This window comes from Pomacea canaliculata, linkage group LG2, assembly GCF_003073045.1.
Source record: "Pomacea canaliculata isolate SZHN2017 linkage group LG2, ASM307304v1, whole genome shotgun sequence".
NCBI lineage: Eukaryota > Metazoa > Mollusca > Gastropoda > Architaenioglossa > Ampullariidae > Pomacea > Pomacea canaliculata.
This window is the reverse complement of record NC_037591.1, coordinates 14,698,871-14,719,981: the sequence shown is the minus strand read 5'-3', so window position 1 is coordinate 14,719,981 and position 21,111 is coordinate 14,698,871. Positions and strand designations below refer to the sequence as shown.

Here is a 21,111-nt window from a genome sequence, read left to right as displayed (position 1 = left end):
CAACTGAAATAATTTAAATGAACCTCAGTGCAATCTTTCTCGACTATTTTAAGCAAGTATTGATAATGATTTAGCGATAGAAAATATGGTTTAAGGTCATGTCTCTAATGGTTGCAGGTATTTGACAGTAATGGGTATTTGAGCCTCTCATCAGTAACATCATCCACAAACGTGACATCATCCAGCAGTGAAATATACGTGTGGCTGAAGGTTCCAGCTGGTTCAAAAGGAATCCAGTTCCATGCTAACTGGGGTACATGTACACGTATATGTTTAAAATGAAGAAGGTAGAAAACAAAGAGAATATAGGAAATGGAAATCATAATAAACATAATTAAAATACAGGACAATCAAGATACAGCAAGACAGAGAAAGATCACCAAATTGATTTCGATAAGAGTATTTTTGCACATATTCAGATTGTCAAAACGGAAAAGAGATGGAAAATTTGTCTTCCCGTTTTTTGCTTTAATTTAATTTTAATATTTGACATAATCAACAGACGCTGCACCGTGTTTCGAAAGTATAAGTTCTTCGGGTTACATCCGGTCACCGGGCTACCCACAGCAATACCCAACAAACTTGAACTGCACATATCACCTACTGAAGAGGAGAGGTTTACACGCCAGTATAAGCTTCAGGAACTTTGCTCTGAGCAACATGGTGCAAGGAGTTTGTGGAGATTCTTTACAGGTGCAAAAATATTTATGTATACAAGTAAAACTAATAGCCGTGAAAGAGGTTTCTTATTTTATGTGCGGAAAGTCTTCAAAGGTAGCATGACATCATGAGGCTAAACTATTGAAAAAGGTCTGATTGAAGATTCTTTATTGATGTTCCTGACATCACCACCATCATACCCGCCATGATCTATCACTTCTAGAAATCACGTTTTCCTTTGCGGCTTTTTCTACTTTTAGTAGAAATTTAATTAATATTAGGAAATTTATTAAATCACCAGACAGGGAAAAAATAAAGACAACTCTGGTTCCTCTCTTAAATAGCGATGAAAAGCAAGGTATTTAGTACTAAAGGGCCTAGAATGCAAGATATAATAAGAAGTCACTTAAAGTATTAAAATTAATGTAAGCAATAGGCATATGAAATCTTTTGTGCCATCCGCAGTCCAGCTACTCAATCATAGATGAACTATCAGCGGTGTGTGTGTGATGGGTAGGTGTTCATGTGTGTTGTTTTTTTTCTTTTTCATATAAATATATTTTGGAAACAGGGCACGGCTCCCATGTTTAAATTGCCCGTTGGGATTAGTAAACTCTGTTGTTATTGTTGTTATTGTTGTTAACTCTGCATCATGACTTTCTGAAGGTATTCGATGGGGACACAGAGTTCTCGCCATCTATCCGTGGCCCAATGTGTAACACGACAAGTCCTGCAACCATTACAACCACCAACGTGAATTCTACAAAGGTCATCGTGAAGTTCACATCAGACGCTGTTAATACGTCAGTTGAAAATGGATTTGAAGCTTATTTTAGTTCAGTGGAGCCAGGTAGGTCCGTCATGTCTTTTTTCAGCCCTCACAAACTCTCGTTCTTTCTTTCTCTTTCTCTCTGTGTGTGTGTGTGAGAGAGAGAGAGTGTGTGTGGGAGAGTTTGGAGAATTGTCTGTACATACATAATTACAGTTAGTCCCCTACTTACAAACGTTCGAGTTACGAACGCTGGTAGACAGGAATGAACTTGTTAAGCTCAAAAGTAGCTCGTAAGGACTGGATTCAAGTTTAAAGTTAGCGTCAGGATAGTTCGCATGTTCGTGAATCAAGGAATTGTGGGCACGCGCATCCTAAACAATAACACCTGTTTTTCTCTCGCTCACTCTCACTGTACCCATACGGTCTCATTGTAACATGTGTTGTGTGCCCTTTCCAAAAACTTTTTGACTTTTCAGAAGTTTTTTTTTTTTACATCAATAAGCATTGTGACATGTCGGATGTTATATCGGTACGTCCGAAAGTAAAGCTGGCTGTACATGTTCCGTACTGCTGTCGACTGCCCTTCATTTGATTTGCGATAGCTATAAAAATATTAAATAAAAAAATAAAAATTATAATTATCTTCTAATTGAGATTTGACCATACAATGTCCCTGTTTTTCACATGACGATAGTTTTATCCCTTTCATATCTGTACACCTAATGTGTACCTGATGAAAAATGTGAAATAATTATACCCCTATTTCCAACATTTGTTTTCAAAACAGATCCGATCAGACCTGGTAATTACACTGAAGACAGCGGTACCTTCGCAACTCCCGGCTACCCCAGCGTCTACAACGGCGAAGAAGACGTCATCTGGACCATCACCACAAAGCCCTACAAGACTATTACTATTAACTTTCATCAAGTTCAGCTAAAAGGATGTTGCGATGATTATATTACGGTAAGAGCGCAAAGTTGATGTGGTCTTAAAGCAACATAGTCCATAAACAAAGAGACATTCTGATTTGCATAAAGTATTTAACTTTAATTCACGCATTACTTTAAGAATATAAAAAAATAATAAAACTGCATGTTACCTGCCAAGCTGCCTTGTATTTTGGTAAATTATTGAAGGCTGAATATAAACAACACATTATATAGATCATTTATTCGTTATAAGGTTTAAGGAAGCATACATTTCACGTGATATGTTGCTTTTTACTCGTTAAGATTTACGACCAAGTGAGGTCAACCAGTTATTACGGCGGAAATATTCCCTCTTTTGCCACTGACACAAACTCTGTGGAAGTAACAATGAAATCCTCACTGGACAACGAAATGAATGTAATCAATGCATCTTGGATAACGGGTAAGACACTGCAAAATGTCAAATTGGAGCATGGCTCTTTTTACTTCCATTTCCTGTTTCATAGCGAGACTGCCGACCGTATGTTTGTCCTTTAAAAATATTTTCTGTGTTATCCTAAAAAATAAAGCTTATAAAATTTTTATACAGCTCATAAAGATTATTTACATAATATGAAATGATAATTGTGGTTTACCGAAGAAAAAAGCGTTAACGATGCTGCTCTTCGTTGTACTTCGAGTTGTAATGGTGACGATGGCTGTGATAATGAGGACAAGACCTCAGTTCATCCTCTACTGGCTGCTTCTCAGACTGGTCACTGACTTTCCTAGACTATATCTGATAAATTATTTTCACAATTTTTCGTACGAAAACATTGTTTTACAGAATTATCTACTAGACAGATGAGTGTGTTCGGTAATGAATCAATAATTATGTGTGGGTGTTTACGGAAGGTTTTACGTTTACAGAGTGCCGACAGGTATTTACTGCCTCCTCTGGATCCATTATGTCTCCTAACGACCCAACCTTTGACTCTGCGTCAGCTGACTGTACTTATATCATTAGACAACAGCCAGGCTACTACATTAAATTACAGTTTTCTACAATCAACTTCGAAAGGGACATGAGATGCAGTAATTACATAGAGGTCAGATATTCGTATGTGTGTGTGTTCTTAAATATTATGCTGTATCCATGGTTTGGGCCTTTATATTTTATTTAGTTTCCAATGGTATAGTAACAATAAAATAAATTAATAGTAGTAGTATCATTATTATTACAGCTACACAAAATATAAATTCATATACTGCGTTAAAATATTGTCTATAACTAATTTCTTTGTTGGGACTAAAAAACTACGTTTTATGGTTTAGATACATGATGGCAGCACAGATTTGTTCCCCCTGCTTGGCGAACGTTACTGCGGTCAAACACTTCCACCAACTTTGAATTCCACCCAGAACATTGTCTTGCTAAAGTTCGGGACACAGACTGGCAAAAACTCTTTTAGCTTGCGTTACTCTTCACACCCAAAAGGTATTTTTATCTTGCTTTTTAGACGTTTCTTCTAACACCAAAGACCGAACCATTTGACAATACAAACATGGAACAAATTGCTCGCTCACGAAAAATCATGCAAACACATCTGTATTCACTCAAGCAATTGATTTGCGCCTTTTAAGCTATTTTATTTTTAATATTGCACTTAAAGAGTATAGTATGATGAGTTTATTTAAATCTATATAGATATATAGGTTTTTCATCGGTAACAGCTAAATATTCGACATTGCACGTATGCTTCGTTTAAAACTAAGTCGTTAGACAATGAGACGTTATTTGTGTTTTAATTATTAGAATGCAGCAGCGGTCTGATGAAAGACATCGATGGGAGTTTCACGTCACCAGGCTTCCCTATTGGGTATCCCAGCAATACCTACTGTGTGTGGACAATAAATCTGGACCAGACGAAACAACAGGTCGAACTGACCTTCAATGACTTCTCGGTTGGTACTCAAGGAACGCAGTGTCAATATGCCTTTGTGAGAGTCTACGATGCCGCTACAGTGGATGCAAGTAAAGTCATGGCAACGTGAGGGCAAACTTTCAATTTTAAGAACCCCATCTGAACAACGTAATCTTCATCACCATCATACAAATCATACAAATAATTGTGCTTATCATTAAATTTGTATAATCGACTTTGGATTATAGTCACTAATATTGTACCTTAAAATAATGCAGACTATTTCTTTGGTGTATTGCAGGCTCTGTGGAACGACTTTGCCGCCCAAACTGAGGTCAAAAGGTCACAACATGACGGTGGTACTCAACGTCTTTGGGTCGCTGACTAATGCCAACGGATTTCTTGCTACGTACGCTGGCAGGAGCCCGACTGGTAACTTTACTGATACTTGGTCATAAAGTGTAGCAAAGTCAAGGTCATAAATTACTAATGTACAATGACATTCACATCTCAAAATAGGTATCCTGCTTTCACTTCTACGGCTCGATGTGAATGGTGCTCATTAATTGACAACAATGATGGTAATACTGTCGTCCACGATGATGTGTGTGTTGTTTTGTTAATGATGATGTGGGATGATGATGATCGTGATGCAGCGATTAACTACGAAAGAATGAAAAAAAGGGGGGAAATAGCTCCAACCTTAAATAAAGGGGTTATTAAAAAAATGAAGTCACGCTTAGTCTGCATTAAACCATAATAAATCTTTGGGAAACTCTCATACTCCTTGAACCAAGTTTCTTCTTCTTCCTCAGCTTAATGAGTAAACGGTTTGTGTGTGTGTAAGCGCGCGTGTGTTCCATAACCAAAGTTTCATTCATGATTATGCAGATGTCTAAGCTGCTTACCCGTGTTCCTGAAAGCTAGGTTTGGTGTGTGTATATATATATATCGTTAACGTTTTGTCTTTTTCAGCTGGATTTTCGAGAGGTAATTATTTTTAATCTCTCGTTTACTGTTTTTTCCTGCTACTTTTTAGTTTAATGATTTAGTTTCCTGTCAACGATTACCCTTATCATTAAATTTATCAATTTTTATTTTCCTTGTTTGGAGTAACACAATATTACAAGTGTTGATATCACAAAACGATCAACCTTTTTCATTATTTAGTCTGTTAAAATTATAAGCCAGTAACGTTCATTATTTTTATATTACAGAACCCTACCTATACGGAATTGAACACGGAGATCACACACTTGAAACAGATCCCTATAAAACTGCAGAAGTTGCAATAGAAGATGGTTTTCCATTCGGAGACAGCCTAAGAGACGCTGTTTATGTAAGACATGATGTGCAAGTTTATCGTCTGCATCTATCTATTCCTCTTCGTGCATCAGGTTGCACATAAGGCCTCAACCAGAGTCCGCCACCGATGTCGATCGGCTGAAACCCGCTCTAGGTGACCCCATGTCCAGCCCTTTCCCTTCATCTCCCTTTCCACTGTTCTTCTCCAAGTTTCCTTTGGGCGGCCTCGTTTTCTTCGGCCGTCTGGAGTCCATCTTAGGGCGACTCTGGAGAGGTCTGCTGTCTGCTGGCGGAGCACATGTCCAATCCATCGCCAACGCCTTCGTTGAACCTGCGTGGTGATGGACTCGGTTTCAGTTCTTCGGTGGAGTTCTTCGTTGGCGATGGTATTTGGCCAAAAGACGTTAAGTATGCGCCTGAGGCATCTGTTTTGGAAGACGTCAAGCTTGTTACTGATGGTTTTGGTCATCTTCCATGATTCTGATCCGTAAAGGAGGATGCTGATCACATTTGACTTGAAGATTCTCAGCTTGATTATCTGGCTGATGTTTTTTGCCTTCCATGTGCCACTGAATGAGGCGAAGGCGTGGTTGGCTTTCGCCAGTCGGGCTCAAATCTCCATCCCCGCATCCCCGGTGTTTGACATTTTGGACCCAAGATAGGTGAAACTGTCAACTTCCTCAATCTCTTCTCCATTTAGTTTAATGCTGTTTAGTTTTATATATCTTTGTCTGTGTTATTTGTCGCGTGTCGGCGATTGTTCTGCTGTCCGTGTCATTGATGGTACCAATTCCATGCTTGCCCATGACATGCTCCCTGCAGGTGTTGTCACTTCCCACCTTTTCATTGAGGTCGACGATGGTGAGCAACATATCGTGGGCTGGAACGCTCTCCAAGGCTGCCTGGAGCTGATCGTAAAAAGCATCCTTGTCTTCTGCCTTAGAGTCTTCTGTTGGTGCATAGCAGGCTAGCACTGTCAGCTTGGTGTACTTTGAATTGAATCTTGCTCTCAAAAGCCTGGGTCCATAAGGCTTCCATTCCAGCAGTGCCTTTTCAGTTTCCTTGTTGAGGAGTAGTGCTACTCCTTCAGAGTGCTGAGCGTCTGATCTTCCTGAGAACAAGATGGTATGTCCTGACGCTAGTCTCCTCTTTCCCGTGCCCGTCCATCTGACCTCACTGACTCCCAGGATGTCCAAGTTGTAGTTGTCAAACTCCTTGACTAATTGGAGCATCCTGCCAGCCTGGTACAAGGTCTGGACGTTCCAGCACCCCACCCTCAACTTTTGCCTCGGCTTCAGTAAATCCACTGTCGGGGCGCCAGCTCCCTTTCGGGTTTGGCTGTCGTCCGTCATAAGTCCAGTCTCCTGGCGTGTTTCATTACCTTCATCTTCCGTGACGAATACTCTGGTTTTAGTTTCTGAAACAGGCTTTTTTTTACATGGTGGGGTTGTTAACCCTACTACAACCTACGTTACCTCTAGGTGAGGTGTCCACCTTAGTCGCCTCTTACGACATGCCTGGCTGGATGGCAGTGACCCTATTCTTACAATGCTCGCTAGGCAAGCATACCCCGGGGTCCCACAGGGGATCATCTGCAAAAATCGTAATTTTTTCTGAATTCTAGGAACAGTTTGGAGCTGCCACATGTTTGATATGCTTCTATTCTGAACATTTGTTTACCAGATTTTAATACGTTTTAATACAGTGTCTATAGAAGTAAATGTATGTGAATTAAAGAAAAGAGGAAAGACACACACACACACGTGTGTGTGTGTGAGAGAGAGAGAGAGAGTGAGAAGAAAAATCTGTCTTCTTTTACCACCTAAAACTGGACTGATGGTATAATGGTGGTAGCATGTATCAAAATAGATGCGTGTGTGTATATAAATTATATATATGCGCGTTGGTTTTTATCTTCTATGTTATTGTCCAGGTTGGGACAAATGGAGTCATTTCCTTTCAAAAAGGGACTGCATGGCCGAGACTTGACTCCAGCAGCCTGACTCTATGTGTATACTGCGCCGACATCAGTAATAGCGGAGGTGAATTTATTCATTTTATTCGTGTGTCTTTATTTCTTTGTCCAATTCTTAGTAGCTCTCTCACAAACAAAATTCGACTCAATCATTCTCGATCATTTCATAAGTTTACAATTATTGATTATAAAATAAATACTAATAATTTATTCTATTTAACAAGCTTCAAAACCAGGTATGTGACAAACATCGACAAAAACACGTTACATCTATTATTATTCCAACCATAAAGGAAATATGCGTGTCTTTCTTTCATCTAATATCATACACTGGCAGATAGTTCATTAAGTTTCACTATGAGGGAAGCTGGTTCGCTAAATTTGATAAAGATCTAGAGTCACATTTGATGTTTCTTTCAAAAGTTCTACAAGATATATATATATAATTAGCTGTTATTTGATTGTTTTATGTTTTATTTATTTGTGTATAATGATGAACAGTCATGCACAATCATTTACAACATAGTTACTTCTGGTGAATACAATATACAGGTGTGTTTTACCATCTGTACAATAACAAAAGCGATGTGCTGGTGAATGCTACTTCTGCGATTCAGGACTTTACCGCAATGGCTTCATTCAGCGCTCGTACTGTTCTTGTGGTCACGTGGGACCGCGTACAGCAAAACTTCCCTTCTGTCAGTGACAGGTCTTCTGGTGTAAGGACTCTCATACTGCCACTAATAGTACTCACAGCATGCCGAAAAGGGTGCATTGCATTCAGTAAAGATCGTCTAATGAAATTCAATTGTTAAAAAATAGCTCATGCAATGTTATCTATCAGATGCATAGTTTCGTAATAAAGCTAACCACAAAGAGTTCGATAATATAAACAATCTAAGCTATAGTGAGTCCTTAAATAACATTAGGATTACTGAATTTGTGTAAATCAGCGGGGTTTCCAACATTTAAGCAACATTTAAAATTATCCTTTATCTATGTTACGTAAAACATATTAAAGACAGTTTTGTTGTATTGCGTTGTGCAAGAAAGAATGAGATAAAAATTTCGTCTTAAATCTTATCCTTTCACAGATGGGTGACGCCACGTTTCAAGTGGCATTAGTTACTGACGGCGTGACGTCTTTCGCCATTGTCCAGTACCAGCTGGGTCAGATGACCTGGCGTTATCCAGGCCGTTGGTACAAAATCGAGATGGGAGTCGCTAAAGGATCACCTACTTTATTCCAACCAAACGTGTACTCAGGAACTGAATATGCCTACAATATTGACAATTATTTTGGAAATACAGGTATCAATTTTAGAGTATCGTTCTAATGATATTAATAGTTTACTTATGCTGTAATATTCAGCATTTATAATTGTTATTATTGTATAAGTTGTCGTAGCATTATGTCACCTACACTCTACAGTGCCTTTCAGACTAGGAAGAGAAAAAAATAAAAAACAACAACACTACTTGAATTAGTACGATAGTCTCTACAGGCACCGACGCCTTTCATGAAGCTAATGATGATCCAACGATAGTCGATGAACCCCAGGAGGATAACGATGAATAAAAGAAGAACAAACAAAAGAGAAAACTCACTGATTTAACAAATATCAACACAAAATAAACACTCACTTCAACTGGTTCAATGTTACACTAATTCACTAGATACAAATCTTGTTAGGATTTTCACACAATAACAGCCCACTCAGGACTAAAACTCCAAGTCGCTTCAGGACTTGCTACAAACTCGTCCGCTCAGGACACACTGAGAACACCGAGGAGACAGCCACTTCTCCCTGCTCCCGTCAAGGAAAACTTAGTCCCAGCAACAGAATCCAAAACACCCCAACACTCTTTCCTTTCCTCTCTCTCTAAAAAAAATAAATAAATCTATGAACACTAGTTGATTAAAAAGGCTGCTGGCCATCACAGGCTCGGCACGCCGAAAACCAAAAACCACTGTTCACACCGACAAACGCACAGATCTTTGCCTTCCACACCTCCCCTCCCCCACTCCAGCTACGTTTCCTGTCCCCATCGCAGCTTTAAGAAAACACACAATAAAAAAAGTAACACAGCAGGTTTGTGGCACATTAGTAACAATGCAAAAAAGAGACCTAAAAGACCTAAAAGACCTAAAAGGAGAAGGTTCATTCGTGGCAGAACCTCATCATTATCTGTTTTGCCATTTACGTTTATCATCATTATAAGGATGCAAACACACCATTGCTACTGATGTTTAAACTCTTAATGCCATCTTTTAATATTGAAATTCCCTTTATCCATTTGTATTCATTTTGATGCAGCCCCCCATCTCTCTCTTGAGACACACATACATGTATGCACATACACGCAACAGTGCATCACCAGTCTGCAAGAGATAATCATCAATTTTGTATCTTGTGATCATATCATTCTTTAGCCGTCACTAACCACTCTCGTATCGGATAGTTGCACAAGTGTATGTAAGCTCAGCCATCATTTACTTATCCGTGGTTTTGGCTCCGGTTTAAGGATATAAGGGTTGGTGGATCTACGAGCTGGGACAAATTCCCAGCGACTACCGCCAGGTGTGCAGAGACTGGCACAGCAGAAACAAGGTGTACGAGAAGAGAAAGGAGCGAGAGACAGGGTTTGCTAACCTACCCAAGTGCCCCTGCTCCAGACGAGGCTTTTTCCGTCACATCGTCAACCAGTGGAGGTTCCATCGTAGTGATGAGGAGAACCACTTTGAGTGCTACATTCTTAATGTGGCTCGTACAAGGCTTTTTGCTCCCCTTGGCAAGGTAGCCGTGGTTTTTGGTATTTCTTTTTTAGACGATAAAAATTGGAGCTATACAAGTTTACAAGACATGTCTAAATCTTAGTCGACATTTACAGTTATTGAGTAAAGTATTGGCATCAGTTTCTGATAGTACTACCATGGATTTATGAAAGTTTTTTTTTATTAAGTGATATACTGTGGGGAAGACGAGGCAGGAAAGCTTACTAGATTAGTGCACTTGATACCGAAGCTGAAGATTGTAAGTTCATTGTCTGCTCCATTCTGTGGCGAGAAACTATCTGAGCCCACCCAGCAACGCACGACGGGAGTGGTTTAGGCTCCTACCCCTGCATGCCATGCCCTAGAAAGGGTGAACCCCTTTATTTGCCCTTTGTGACCTCTTGATATCGACCTCTTTACGTTTACTATATTGAAAATATCTGATTTTCATTAAAATGTAGTTATATTTCTTTGTGATTTATGTATGAACACCTCTGAAAATGAATAGAGACATCAATAAGATTAAGGTAAATGGATGTCTCATCACACAGGAGTGCTGCTACTCCACCGACCCGCTGAAGCCGGAGCAGATGGACATGCTGATCACATCTCGTCCTTTCGCCGGAGCGTCGCTGGCGTACAACCCTCTCATCTTTAATCACACGCACCTCTACGAGACTGAGGACAGACTGGCCCACGTCGCCTGCTGCCTCAACTCCCCGGACAGGTTCTGTCGTCGTTTTTATCAGCTTCGACCTGTCGGCGACTGTGACCCTAACCCCGCGCTGGGGTGGAGTAAGTGACCGGTAGTCATGTCGTGAGATGCACGTGAGACGTATCACTCTGTCAGGAGCCTTAACCTATGTACAATGTTTTGTTAAAACTGTAACAAAAATATTGAAACACGAAAAAAACAGAGAGACAGAGAAAAAATAATGAAATCAGTTAATCTTTTATGACATATTATAAGGTAAATAAGACATGATGTAATTAGTTATCATCATCATCATCATCATTACAAAAGAAGAAGACAAGACGAAGATGAAGAATCTGTTTCTATGTGCGTCTGGTTAACTGATTTGATATTCTAATGGAGGCTGAACGTTTATAATCAAGTGAAAGAAAAATGTATTCACGTGTTTGCACGTGTGGAGAGATTTGTATTGCAGTACTTTGTTTCTATCAAGGTCCCTTGTATGGCGATCCTCATGTAACAACACTAGACGGGAGACAGTACATCTTCAACGGTCTTGGTGAGTTCACCATGGCGACAGTAAGAACAGCATATGTCACTTTCACCCTTCAGGCCCGGACACAGAGGGCGGAGCTTCGGCCGGGAACGCCCACCAACGGGACTGTCTTTACAGCGGTCGGGGCGGAGGAGAACGGAATGAGGGTCTTCCTGCAGATCGACCCCAACACAAATACCAGTAAGAAGAGCAGTGTGTGTGCGCGTGCGTGTGAATTTTTTTTTCTTTTTGTAAGACATACATCTACAGAAAAACAATAATAAAAATCTTTTGAAGCCACGATGTCCTCTAATGAACAAATGAATGTTTATTTATTTATTTGTGTCTTTCAACACTAGTCTCTACCACGTATTTTGTGTCGTGTCAGCACTTATTCTCTTCGCCAATAACATCGACTACACTCGTCAGCTTCAGCAAGAGGGAGACAACTTTGTCCTCGATCACGAAGGTGTGATGATCGTGCAGGATAATAACACCTGTATAGTTACCTTTCCGTCAGGTGAGTTCACATGTATACAGGTGGTGCTAATGCTCTCTTAGCCACAGTATGTTTGATCGACAGATTTAAAGTAGTCATTCAGTTGTGTATGTGTAGTCTATCGCTTGCTCATGTGCGTGCGTAATTCTACTGCTGGAAAATACCGTCTTTTTCTGAATTTATTTAAGATATAAAACCTGCTTTGTTTTAATCCAGCAACTGGCTGTATATCTAAAAAATTTGTATACCTTGGTAACACTTCCATCGTCGATGGAAGAGAAAAGTAAGTATGTCTGAGGTTTGTAAGATATAGATTCTAAACAAATAACGGTCGAACATAAACATAAAACGCAAACTGTCACTAAGCGTGTGTCTGTAACTCACGAACTTCACGTACACTAAAAATACACCAGTAAAGGCTATCTTATATTGAAAATTGTGAAATGTACTGAATATTTTCGTGTTTTAGGCATAGGCCTACAGATTTCAGTGAGCATGAAGGCTCTGGCTATAGGTGTTTCATTTCCTACGATTTTCCGAAACTCGACGAAGGGGCTGCTGGGAAATTTCAATGGCGACAACACCGACGACTTTGTTCTTCCTGGTGGTCAAGTGCTGGGAAACAATTTGACAGAAAAGGAAATTTTGAAAATGTTTTGTCTACAATGTAAGCGATGTATTACACATTATTACTCACTTACTCACCCACCACCCGTCTACCCTATAAACTCAACTACAGACATGTTCAATATAATACTCATTATTATACTTTAACAGATGTTTTAGAAGTTCTAACATAAACAGCACACATTAGCATATTAAGCACTTACATTTAATACGTTTGTAACTCTATTATTATTTCAGTTAATAACGACCTTTATAATTTATGATATTAGAACAAAAGTTTAATACTGAAATAAAACCACTTTAGTCATAAAATGAAACGATTAACTGCGAATGTTATTCCCCGTGAGAGTAAACGTTTTGGTTAGTATCAGTTATTTAAATTCCAGATAAAGTATAGGGGCTTTTAAATACAGATTTGATTAAATGACTAAGTTACAATGTCTTTTGCAGGGGCTGTTGACAACAGTAGCACTGTCATGAGATATGAAGCAAGAATGGGTCCCAAAGACTACTACCATCCTGAGTTTCAACCTGTTTTTCTGGACGAGTTGGACCCACTTGTTAGGCGCGAAGCCGAGGGTCTGTGTGGAGCCCAGAATCTTCCCTGCATCTATGACTTCCTCGCCACAGGAAACAAAGACTTCGCCTTGTCCACTGCAGACCAGCAGAAGCTGTCAGATGATCTCATGAAGCAAAGCAGTCAGTATGATGTGCAAATGTTCATCAGTGTACACTCAGTAATTTGGTGTTTTTTTTTTTGTCAGCTTATTTTATTGTCTAATGCAATTTTCAAACTATTTTCCAGAGAATTCTTTGCCATCGGTAAAAGTTCCAGCAGCAGCTTACGTCACTGTGGGTGTCCAGAAAACTGTTTTCATTAACGGGTCTGACCCTGATGATAATGACCGACTGACCTATCGAATTGTTGATGATGCAAAGGGTGCTGTCAACATCAACTCATCGTCTGGTGCAATCACCATCTTTTTGAAAACCTTGGACCCTATCAAAATACAGTAAGGTTATCATTCGAAAAAATAGAGCATGGAATCCAAAAAAAAAAAAAAAAAAAAAAAAAAAAAAAATGCAAACTTTACAATGTTCATATTAACAGGATAAAAAACTAAGTCTTTTGAATCGTAACATTTTTGCTGTTTTTACCTGTCGAAATCTATTGTACACAGACATTTAAATCCATTATAGTAATTCGCTGTTGGCTACGAACTATTCGGCTTACGTATTCTTACTTCATGCGCATCTCATTAATGTGTGTATATATATATACAGCACCAGCCTACAAGAAGGTCAAAGTCAGCAATTTCCTCTTGGAAATGATAAGGCACACTACTACATTTTCTTCTTCATATACTTTCTTTGCATAACTTTTTTACTTCCTTTATTTATTTAAAAATAATTAACTAATTCATCACCTGTGTTAGCAGGTCAAACTAACATATTCATGGACTGAAATCCCTTCTAGCCATCATGGATGGAAGAGAGAGAAGGAGCTTTTTAACAGCCCGCTGAATGATATTTATACTTGTAGAACCATAATAGTTTTATGTGAGCTACTGCACACAAAACACCGTATAAAATCCTGCTCAAGTCAGCTGAAAACTTTAAACTGCTCTGTACAATAAAATATTTTACTATTATGTTCTTTTACATTTAATGACCCTGCGTTGATACAATTGTTATTTATAGAGTTTACGTCGTAGACGAGGTAGGCGGACAGTCAACAGTTGAGTCGTTGCCGCTCGTCGTCTGCTCCGGTTGTGAAGGTCACGGCCTTTGTAATGAGTCGGACACCCGAGACGTGTCGGGGGATTCCTACTTCCAGTACGCTGTCTGCCAGTGCCAACCGGCCTGGAGCGGCAACAACTGTGAACTGGACAAGGACGGGTGCAGCGACAACCCTTGCCACCCTTTACAGACATGCGCAGACGTGCCGGCCAGTCAGCAGGGCAGCAGCGACGTCGGGTACAGGTGTAGTGACTGTCCCCCGGGTTTCTCCAGCAGAAACGGTTCCCAGGACTGCATTGACATCGACGAGTGCGGCAACAAAGCCTTAGACAAATGTGACATGATATGCATCAACACCTACGGCGGTTACGAGTGTTCTTGTCAGGAGGGCTTCCGACTCAGTACTGACGGCCGCACCTGTGCTGATGTCAATGAATGTCTAGAGAGCACGCACGACTGCAGGCAGGTGTGCAACAACACGGAGGGAGGCTACCTATGCGAGTGCGAGCCTGGGTACTCCTATGACGAAATCAAGAAAGACTGCATCATGGACTCTTCCCGGTCCGGCGTGTGTCAGGCCAGCGGCTGTTCGCAAGGTTGCGGTGTTGCCACAGACCCAAGCAGCAGCAGCAACAGCATCCCACAGTGTTTCTGTTATCAGGGTTACGACCTGGACCCCAGAGACAACGTGACGTGCGTGGATCGCGATGAATGTCGGGACAAAGTGTGTGACCAGGTGTGTAACAACACGGCGGGCGGCTTCTCCTGCTCCTGCTACGACGGCTTCGCCCTGAACAAGGATGAGCGCACGTGCTCGGCCTGCCCGTATCTCAAGTACGGCCCCGAGTGTCGCGAGACGTGCACGTGCAGTGGCAGGAGCGTAGCGTGTCATCCTGTACGGGGCTGCGTCTGTCAGGACGGCTGGACTGGCAAAAGCTGCGAGGAAGACGTGGACGAGTGTGTAGAGAACCCGGGTGTGTGTGGCACTTACAAGAGATGTGTCAACAACAAGGGGTCCTACTCCTGTGTCTGTCGGCCAGGCTATGCCACAACTGACGATGGAGTGTGTCAAGGTACTGAGTAGGATGATGGCAGTGACATATTAAAGTAGTTGTTACGTATTATTCATTATTACTTATTTCTAACATTACTGGTTCTTAATATTCAGTTCTTACTTTTAAAAATTAAAAATTCACTTCTTTGGAAAGCGGCACTTTCTGATTCGAATGTATGTAAATGTCCCTGTTTTACAGAACCCCTTACTCTATTAGAGGACAAGGTAACCGGATTATGAATTTGTTTCAGCTAAACATGAGAACTACTTCAGAGTATCTCAGTATTACTTTATTAAAGAAAAGGTTATCTAATACAGATTCTAATTGCTCTCGATCTCCTCCCAAAGTGTGTTTTAATAAGTGATTTGTGTGTTTAGATATTAACGAATGCAGCACCAGTAATCCGTGTAGTGAGCAAGAAGACTGCACCAACATTCCTGGCGGCTTTTACTGCACCTGCAAAGTGGGTTACATCAAGATAGGATCAAATTGTACAGGTATTTCACATTATGATCTTCACTGTATGGGATGTACTTTGACTACAGTGCTCTCAGGTAATAAATTTTTTCTTGTGACACAAGAAAATTACATCAACCAATTGTTCCTCTGTGACATCTAGGATTTTTTGTTTTTTTTTCCTTTTTTTTCTTGATCCCTTGTCTCCATTTCTCTTGCGAATATTATTGTAATTCTTGTTCTTTTAGGACGCTTTACCCCAACCTTGTTATTGGGAATATGTGCTCTAGAAATCACACAATTTGTTTATTAAATATTATTATTAACCCACACACAATATAAAATATCTGAAGCACCTTAGAATACCCCTGTTTCCCCTAGACACATGAGCAAAATGCATATTCGTACAATCCTCTTATTAACACATTTGCCTGTTTATTTACTGGCAGATATCGATGAATGTAAACTAAACATATCAGACTGCCAGCAAGAATGTGTCAACGTCCCTGGTTACTTCAACTGCGACTGTAAATATGGCTACAGACTCAATGCTGACCGGAGACATTGTTCTAAAGGTAGGAGTTTAAGAGTTAATAAACACTCTTTCACTTTCTCATATCCATCGCAAATCACTTTAAAGTTTAAAGATAAGAGTGCAGGATGTGTTTAATGTGACTGACTTGAAAGAAACTGTCGACCTAACCCTAACCCTGACTGATGGTCACAAGCCGCAGCTTGAGTTTCCTTTGCATTAATAAACCGCCGTCTGTGGTAATGATTAGTGGATCATTTGAAAATTATGTGTGTATCCCTTCATCTTTCCGTTAGTACAAGAGGTCTGTACCAATGGAACTGTGTGTAGACAAGCCCACGGTTGTACACTTGACAAACAGAACAACCCAGAGTGCTTCTGCCATAGTGGATATCATCTCGTTGCCGCTAACAACACCTGCATAGGTAATCTAGTAGAAAGTCCTTTGAAAGACAATATATTTTAAAATATTACTCAAAATTATAAAAAAAAATTCATTAACAACCTATGTAGAGTAAACCAACAGTTATACGGAAGAACACATACATTGTCAAACATTGTAGTTAAAATGAGACAAGTAGAAACAATCTGAATTAATCTACATTCTTCAACGTGTCAAATGCTGGTCCAAGGGAAGAAACCTCTAAATCAGTTTGAGTTGTTATGAGTGCTCTTCCTTTTCATACTTCCGAAAAGACTCACTTTTCTTCTTTTATTAAATGAGTTGATATGGTGGGTAGGTGTCAGTGCTGTCGTTATTAAGAAAGCGGTTTATTAATAATTTTTCTCTGTAATTAAAATTATTAAAAAAAGTACTGCATTGTGAATATTTGCAATCAACATATTCCTGTACTGTAGATAAAGTATTTTTTCCTCTTTGTTTCGACTATATAGAATATGATGCTGGGCCTCTAAGTGAGAAGAAGTTTAAATGGTTTCAAACCTAAACAGAAGATAAATATATAGGATTATTTACCAGCAAAGTGATACAATAAATCTTCTGTTATCAACTGTATTTGCTCTGTTATCGCTAGATATCGACGAATGTCAAGCCAGTGTAGCCAAATGCTCACATGACTGTCACAATGAGGATGGAAGCTTCCACTGCAGCTGTCCTCTGGGTATGAAGCTGGACAATGACGGGCTGACTTGTTCTGGTAATCACTCTTTATTATTTCTGAATAATCTTCGATGAGTGGAAAAGATTAGTAACAATAGAATTAGGTTTGTACACAAATCTCATAACTCGGCATCAGGAATCGAACCTAATATATTTTCAAAGGAGGTATACTAAAATTTAAGTATATATGTGTAAAGGTAGATATGGATCAGTTTTCTTTATTAGAGAACACGTTTCTGAAATGGAAACATTTCCAAAGAAATTTAAGTCCAGACGTCTATTTGATAATCAGATAAACGTAATTCATTCAAATTATTTTATTTTTAGTAGAAACACTTTTGTTTCTAGGAACTAAAAATATTTTCTAAGGGGAAAAATACCACATAAGGTTTTTTTTACGATGAACCCTGAACATATTAAATAACTATCCGTCCAACTGCAGTCTGCCCCAATGGTACATACGGACCGGACTGTACTCAAGTCTGCGCATGTGGTGAAGGTGCAGAGCAGTGTAACGTCACATCCGGTTGTGTGTGTCGCGATGGTTGGCAAGGGGACAAGTGTGACCAAGATGTGGACGAGTGTCAGAGAGCAGACATCTGTAAAGGGGAAAATGTGGAATGTGTCAACGTTATCGGAAACTACACATGCAGATGTCTTCAAGGGTTTGCTGTGATCAACAGCGTTTGTCAAGGTAAAGACTACATTGGTTGATGATAAATCGTGATGATGACGACGATGATGATTATTGTTATTATTGTTGTTGTTATTATTATTATTATTGAACGAACTGGAGCATTTCCGATCTTATTTCTCGATCCAGTTTAGACCTCAGGATGCTAATTTTACGTTTATCGCCATGCACAAAGCTAGAATTGTTTAAGCAAGATTACTGTCATGTGTTTTTGTCAGACATAAACGAATGTGAAGCCTCGGTATGTGACCAGCACTGTGCCAACACTATTGGTAGCTTTCATTGCTACTGTGACGATGGGTTTACCTGGAACGAAACCACCCAGAAGTGTACAGGTAAGTACAAAGACACATCCAGCAAAATTTGAAATAAAAAAGTAGTCTCGTAAGGTTTTCCTCCACTTAAATAAAAAACCAATCAGTAAAAGATATCGTATTGAGATAAAAGAAACTATTTTCTTCTACAAAATACACTTTAATACACTTTCTCAGACTTCGCACTAGGTTTTATTTTTTTTTTTCTAAGTCGGTGTATTACTTAAGAAAACATTTTCTCGCTGCAGACTTCACCACTTCATCACACTGGCCGTTCCAGAGTTACTCTAGTTTTTGGAACAGGAGAAAATATTTAGTAGCCACATGTGGAATTTACGGTGATAGTAGAGGCAAAATGTCATCATGCTCTCATGTCAGCACATTAAAAAAAAAGAGCGTTAAGTTGTTTTATTGTAGACAGCAGGAACAATTCCCATCATAACTAAAAATCTTGAGAAAGCTGTTGGTTCGGTTGTCTGTAGTTGTGAATATTTGACCATCCTTGTGGCTCACAGATGTTGACGAATGCGCCTCACACGAGACAAACAAGTGTAAACAACGTTGCGACAACACGGCGGGGTCTTACAGATGCTCGTGCAGTGCTGCAGGCTACATCCTGAACAACGACGGCTTCACGTGCAAAGGTCAGCGCACATGCGCACAAAAAAAGGCTTTTTAATAATTTCAGAAAAGATTTAAAAATAATCCTGAAGTAACCGTTAGTTTTTTCACAGACTGAAGCCCACAAGTTTTTATTAAAGCCCTATTAGGACAATTATTGTCAGGAAGCGTTCATCTGGTCTTGTGTCAATGATTGCAGCCTTGACAGAGTGTCAGCGCACTGACTGTGACACGCAAAATGGCGGATGTGCCGTCACACAAGGAGAAGAAACTTGCTTCTGCAACAGAAACTATCATCTTCTACCCGACGGTGTATCATGTGCCTTGATCTCAGGTTTTTGATTTGCGAATCTTTATTTCTTTCTCTACATGTAGATATTCTGGCTTTTGGTGGTACTCCGAAAACTTGCTTCCTGATAGATTGTTGACGAAAATGAGGGAATAAACGATATTCGAAAGGAGGCAACTGATATGTTTATTGAATTCTACAGAACTAGTATACACAATAATGACAGTCTGTAATATACTACAGCTATAAAAGGCATATGATCGTAAAGCAAAAGCAAATAGATGTAATTAATTTGTATGGCTGCCTTAGTTGTTATCTCTTTAAAGGCTTCATGTATATCGGTTAGCAGCACTTTATTTTTTGCTTTAAAAAAATATATTTAGAAAGCTTGTATTTCATACTGTATTATGTAATTCATTTAGGTTTATATCGCGACACATTGAAGTTATAAATTAACTCTATTCATGATTACATCTTTGTTACAGCCGACACAACCACTGTAGCTGACACAACCACTGTCCTGAGACAGCAAACTACGGAATCAGTAAATCTGTCAAGTGGATCAAGTTCACGGACTGTTTTGTCGTGGAAGCAAGTCAGTTTGATAACCTGTCTGGTCTTTGTGCTGATGGTTTTGTATTAAAAGATGTGACAGGGCATTGAGAGACTTATGTTACCTCGACTGTTATGTCTGGTTTTAATTCTACTTGAACATGAACTAAAAAGGTAATGAATATATTCAAATCTTTAACAAAGGAAACACAAAAAGTAACTTTACCATTTTTTTTACTTTTTTTTTTTTGCACTCACGTACATATACTTACGGCCCACACAAATCGATGCTTTTTCATTTTGTATTAAATGCAATTATAAATTATTAATAAACTAATATTAAATAAAGTATTTATAAAGTGTTGATCAAAGCAAAACGTCTTAATTTTTTTATCAAAATGGCTGTATCCTTGTAAAATGGTGATTGGAGAAATTATGGTGAAATTATACAAAAGAAGTCTAATAGTGTGTCTTCTAGACTTCAAGTAAACTAAATTTGTTTACTCAGTTTTCTGTGTCAGTGGTAAAAAAATTTCACATAATACACAGATGTTTAATATTATAATGAACTTGTAGACTTACGTGTGTTAAAAATAAATAATGTAAATCACACAATACAATCAATGTACAAATTCAAACAATATCGACATATTCAGCACTTCATAGTTTGCTGTAATAAAATTGTTATTCTTAGACTTTTCTTAACATTTGTATATAATCAAAAATTGTCATAACAAATAAGTGTTTGTAGATATAGAAAATGAAATGATGTCATACAAAATTATTCAATGAAATTTACAATAAAAATTTAATCACTATGAACTTTGTGTTATTTATTGTGTGTACGTATGTCAGGGGATTGTAGATAAGAAATGTGTCTGTAGTGTTAACCTACTAGTTTACTACTTCAGGTTACACTTTATCTCAATCAGGATGTACTGATGACTACGAGTAAGACATGGTAGATACAAAATGACTGCTGGATTATCAACCCCGGGTAGAAATACTTGTATCTCTGGGTAGAGATACTTGTATGACACTGCTTTATGTATTGACGTG

General features: G+C 39.1%; 1 protein-coding gene across 1 annotated transcript in view; it reads left to right on the top strand.

Moving 5' to 3' along the window:
• Nucleotides 1-20,859, top strand: part of LOC112554568 — a 54,984-nt gene extending 34,125 nt beyond the window's left edge. The window contains exons 10-38 of the mRNA XM_025222400.1: nucleotides 1,327-1,510; nucleotides 2,220-2,398; nucleotides 2,668-2,806; nucleotides 3,274-3,452; nucleotides 3,679-3,841; nucleotides 4,160-4,394; nucleotides 4,570-4,700; nucleotides 5,244-5,258; nucleotides 5,486-5,607; nucleotides 7,507-7,615; nucleotides 8,101-8,267; nucleotides 8,643-8,859; nucleotides 10,075-10,346; nucleotides 10,876-11,119; nucleotides 11,512-11,754; nucleotides 11,942-12,073; nucleotides 12,522-12,719; nucleotides 13,130-13,378; nucleotides 13,485-13,692; nucleotides 14,381-15,492; nucleotides 15,852-15,971; nucleotides 16,380-16,505; nucleotides 16,759-16,887; nucleotides 17,497-17,619; nucleotides 18,025-18,276; nucleotides 18,495-18,611; nucleotides 19,106-19,234; nucleotides 19,411-19,545; nucleotides 19,986-20,859. Of these exons, the coding sequence (XP_025078185.1) occupies nucleotides 1,327-1,510; nucleotides 2,220-2,398; nucleotides 2,668-2,806; nucleotides 3,274-3,452; nucleotides 3,679-3,841; nucleotides 4,160-4,394; nucleotides 4,570-4,700; nucleotides 5,244-5,258; nucleotides 5,486-5,607; nucleotides 7,507-7,615; nucleotides 8,101-8,267; nucleotides 8,643-8,859; nucleotides 10,075-10,346; nucleotides 10,876-11,119; nucleotides 11,512-11,754; nucleotides 11,942-12,073; nucleotides 12,522-12,719; nucleotides 13,130-13,378; nucleotides 13,485-13,692; nucleotides 14,381-15,492; nucleotides 15,852-15,971; nucleotides 16,380-16,505; nucleotides 16,759-16,887; nucleotides 17,497-17,619; nucleotides 18,025-18,276; nucleotides 18,495-18,611; nucleotides 19,106-19,234; nucleotides 19,411-19,545; nucleotides 19,986-20,143 (5,787 nt within the window). The 3' untranslated portion in view covers nucleotides 20,144-20,859. The remainder of the gene's footprint in view (nucleotides 1-1,326; nucleotides 1,511-2,219; nucleotides 2,399-2,667; nucleotides 2,807-3,273; nucleotides 3,453-3,678; nucleotides 3,842-4,159; nucleotides 4,395-4,569; nucleotides 4,701-5,243; nucleotides 5,259-5,485; nucleotides 5,608-7,506; nucleotides 7,616-8,100; nucleotides 8,268-8,642; nucleotides 8,860-10,074; nucleotides 10,347-10,875; nucleotides 11,120-11,511; nucleotides 11,755-11,941; nucleotides 12,074-12,521; nucleotides 12,720-13,129; nucleotides 13,379-13,484; nucleotides 13,693-14,380; nucleotides 15,493-15,851; nucleotides 15,972-16,379; nucleotides 16,506-16,758; nucleotides 16,888-17,496; nucleotides 17,620-18,024; nucleotides 18,277-18,494; nucleotides 18,612-19,105; nucleotides 19,235-19,410; nucleotides 19,546-19,985) is intronic.
• Nucleotides 20,860-21,111: the final 252 nt, after the last annotated feature.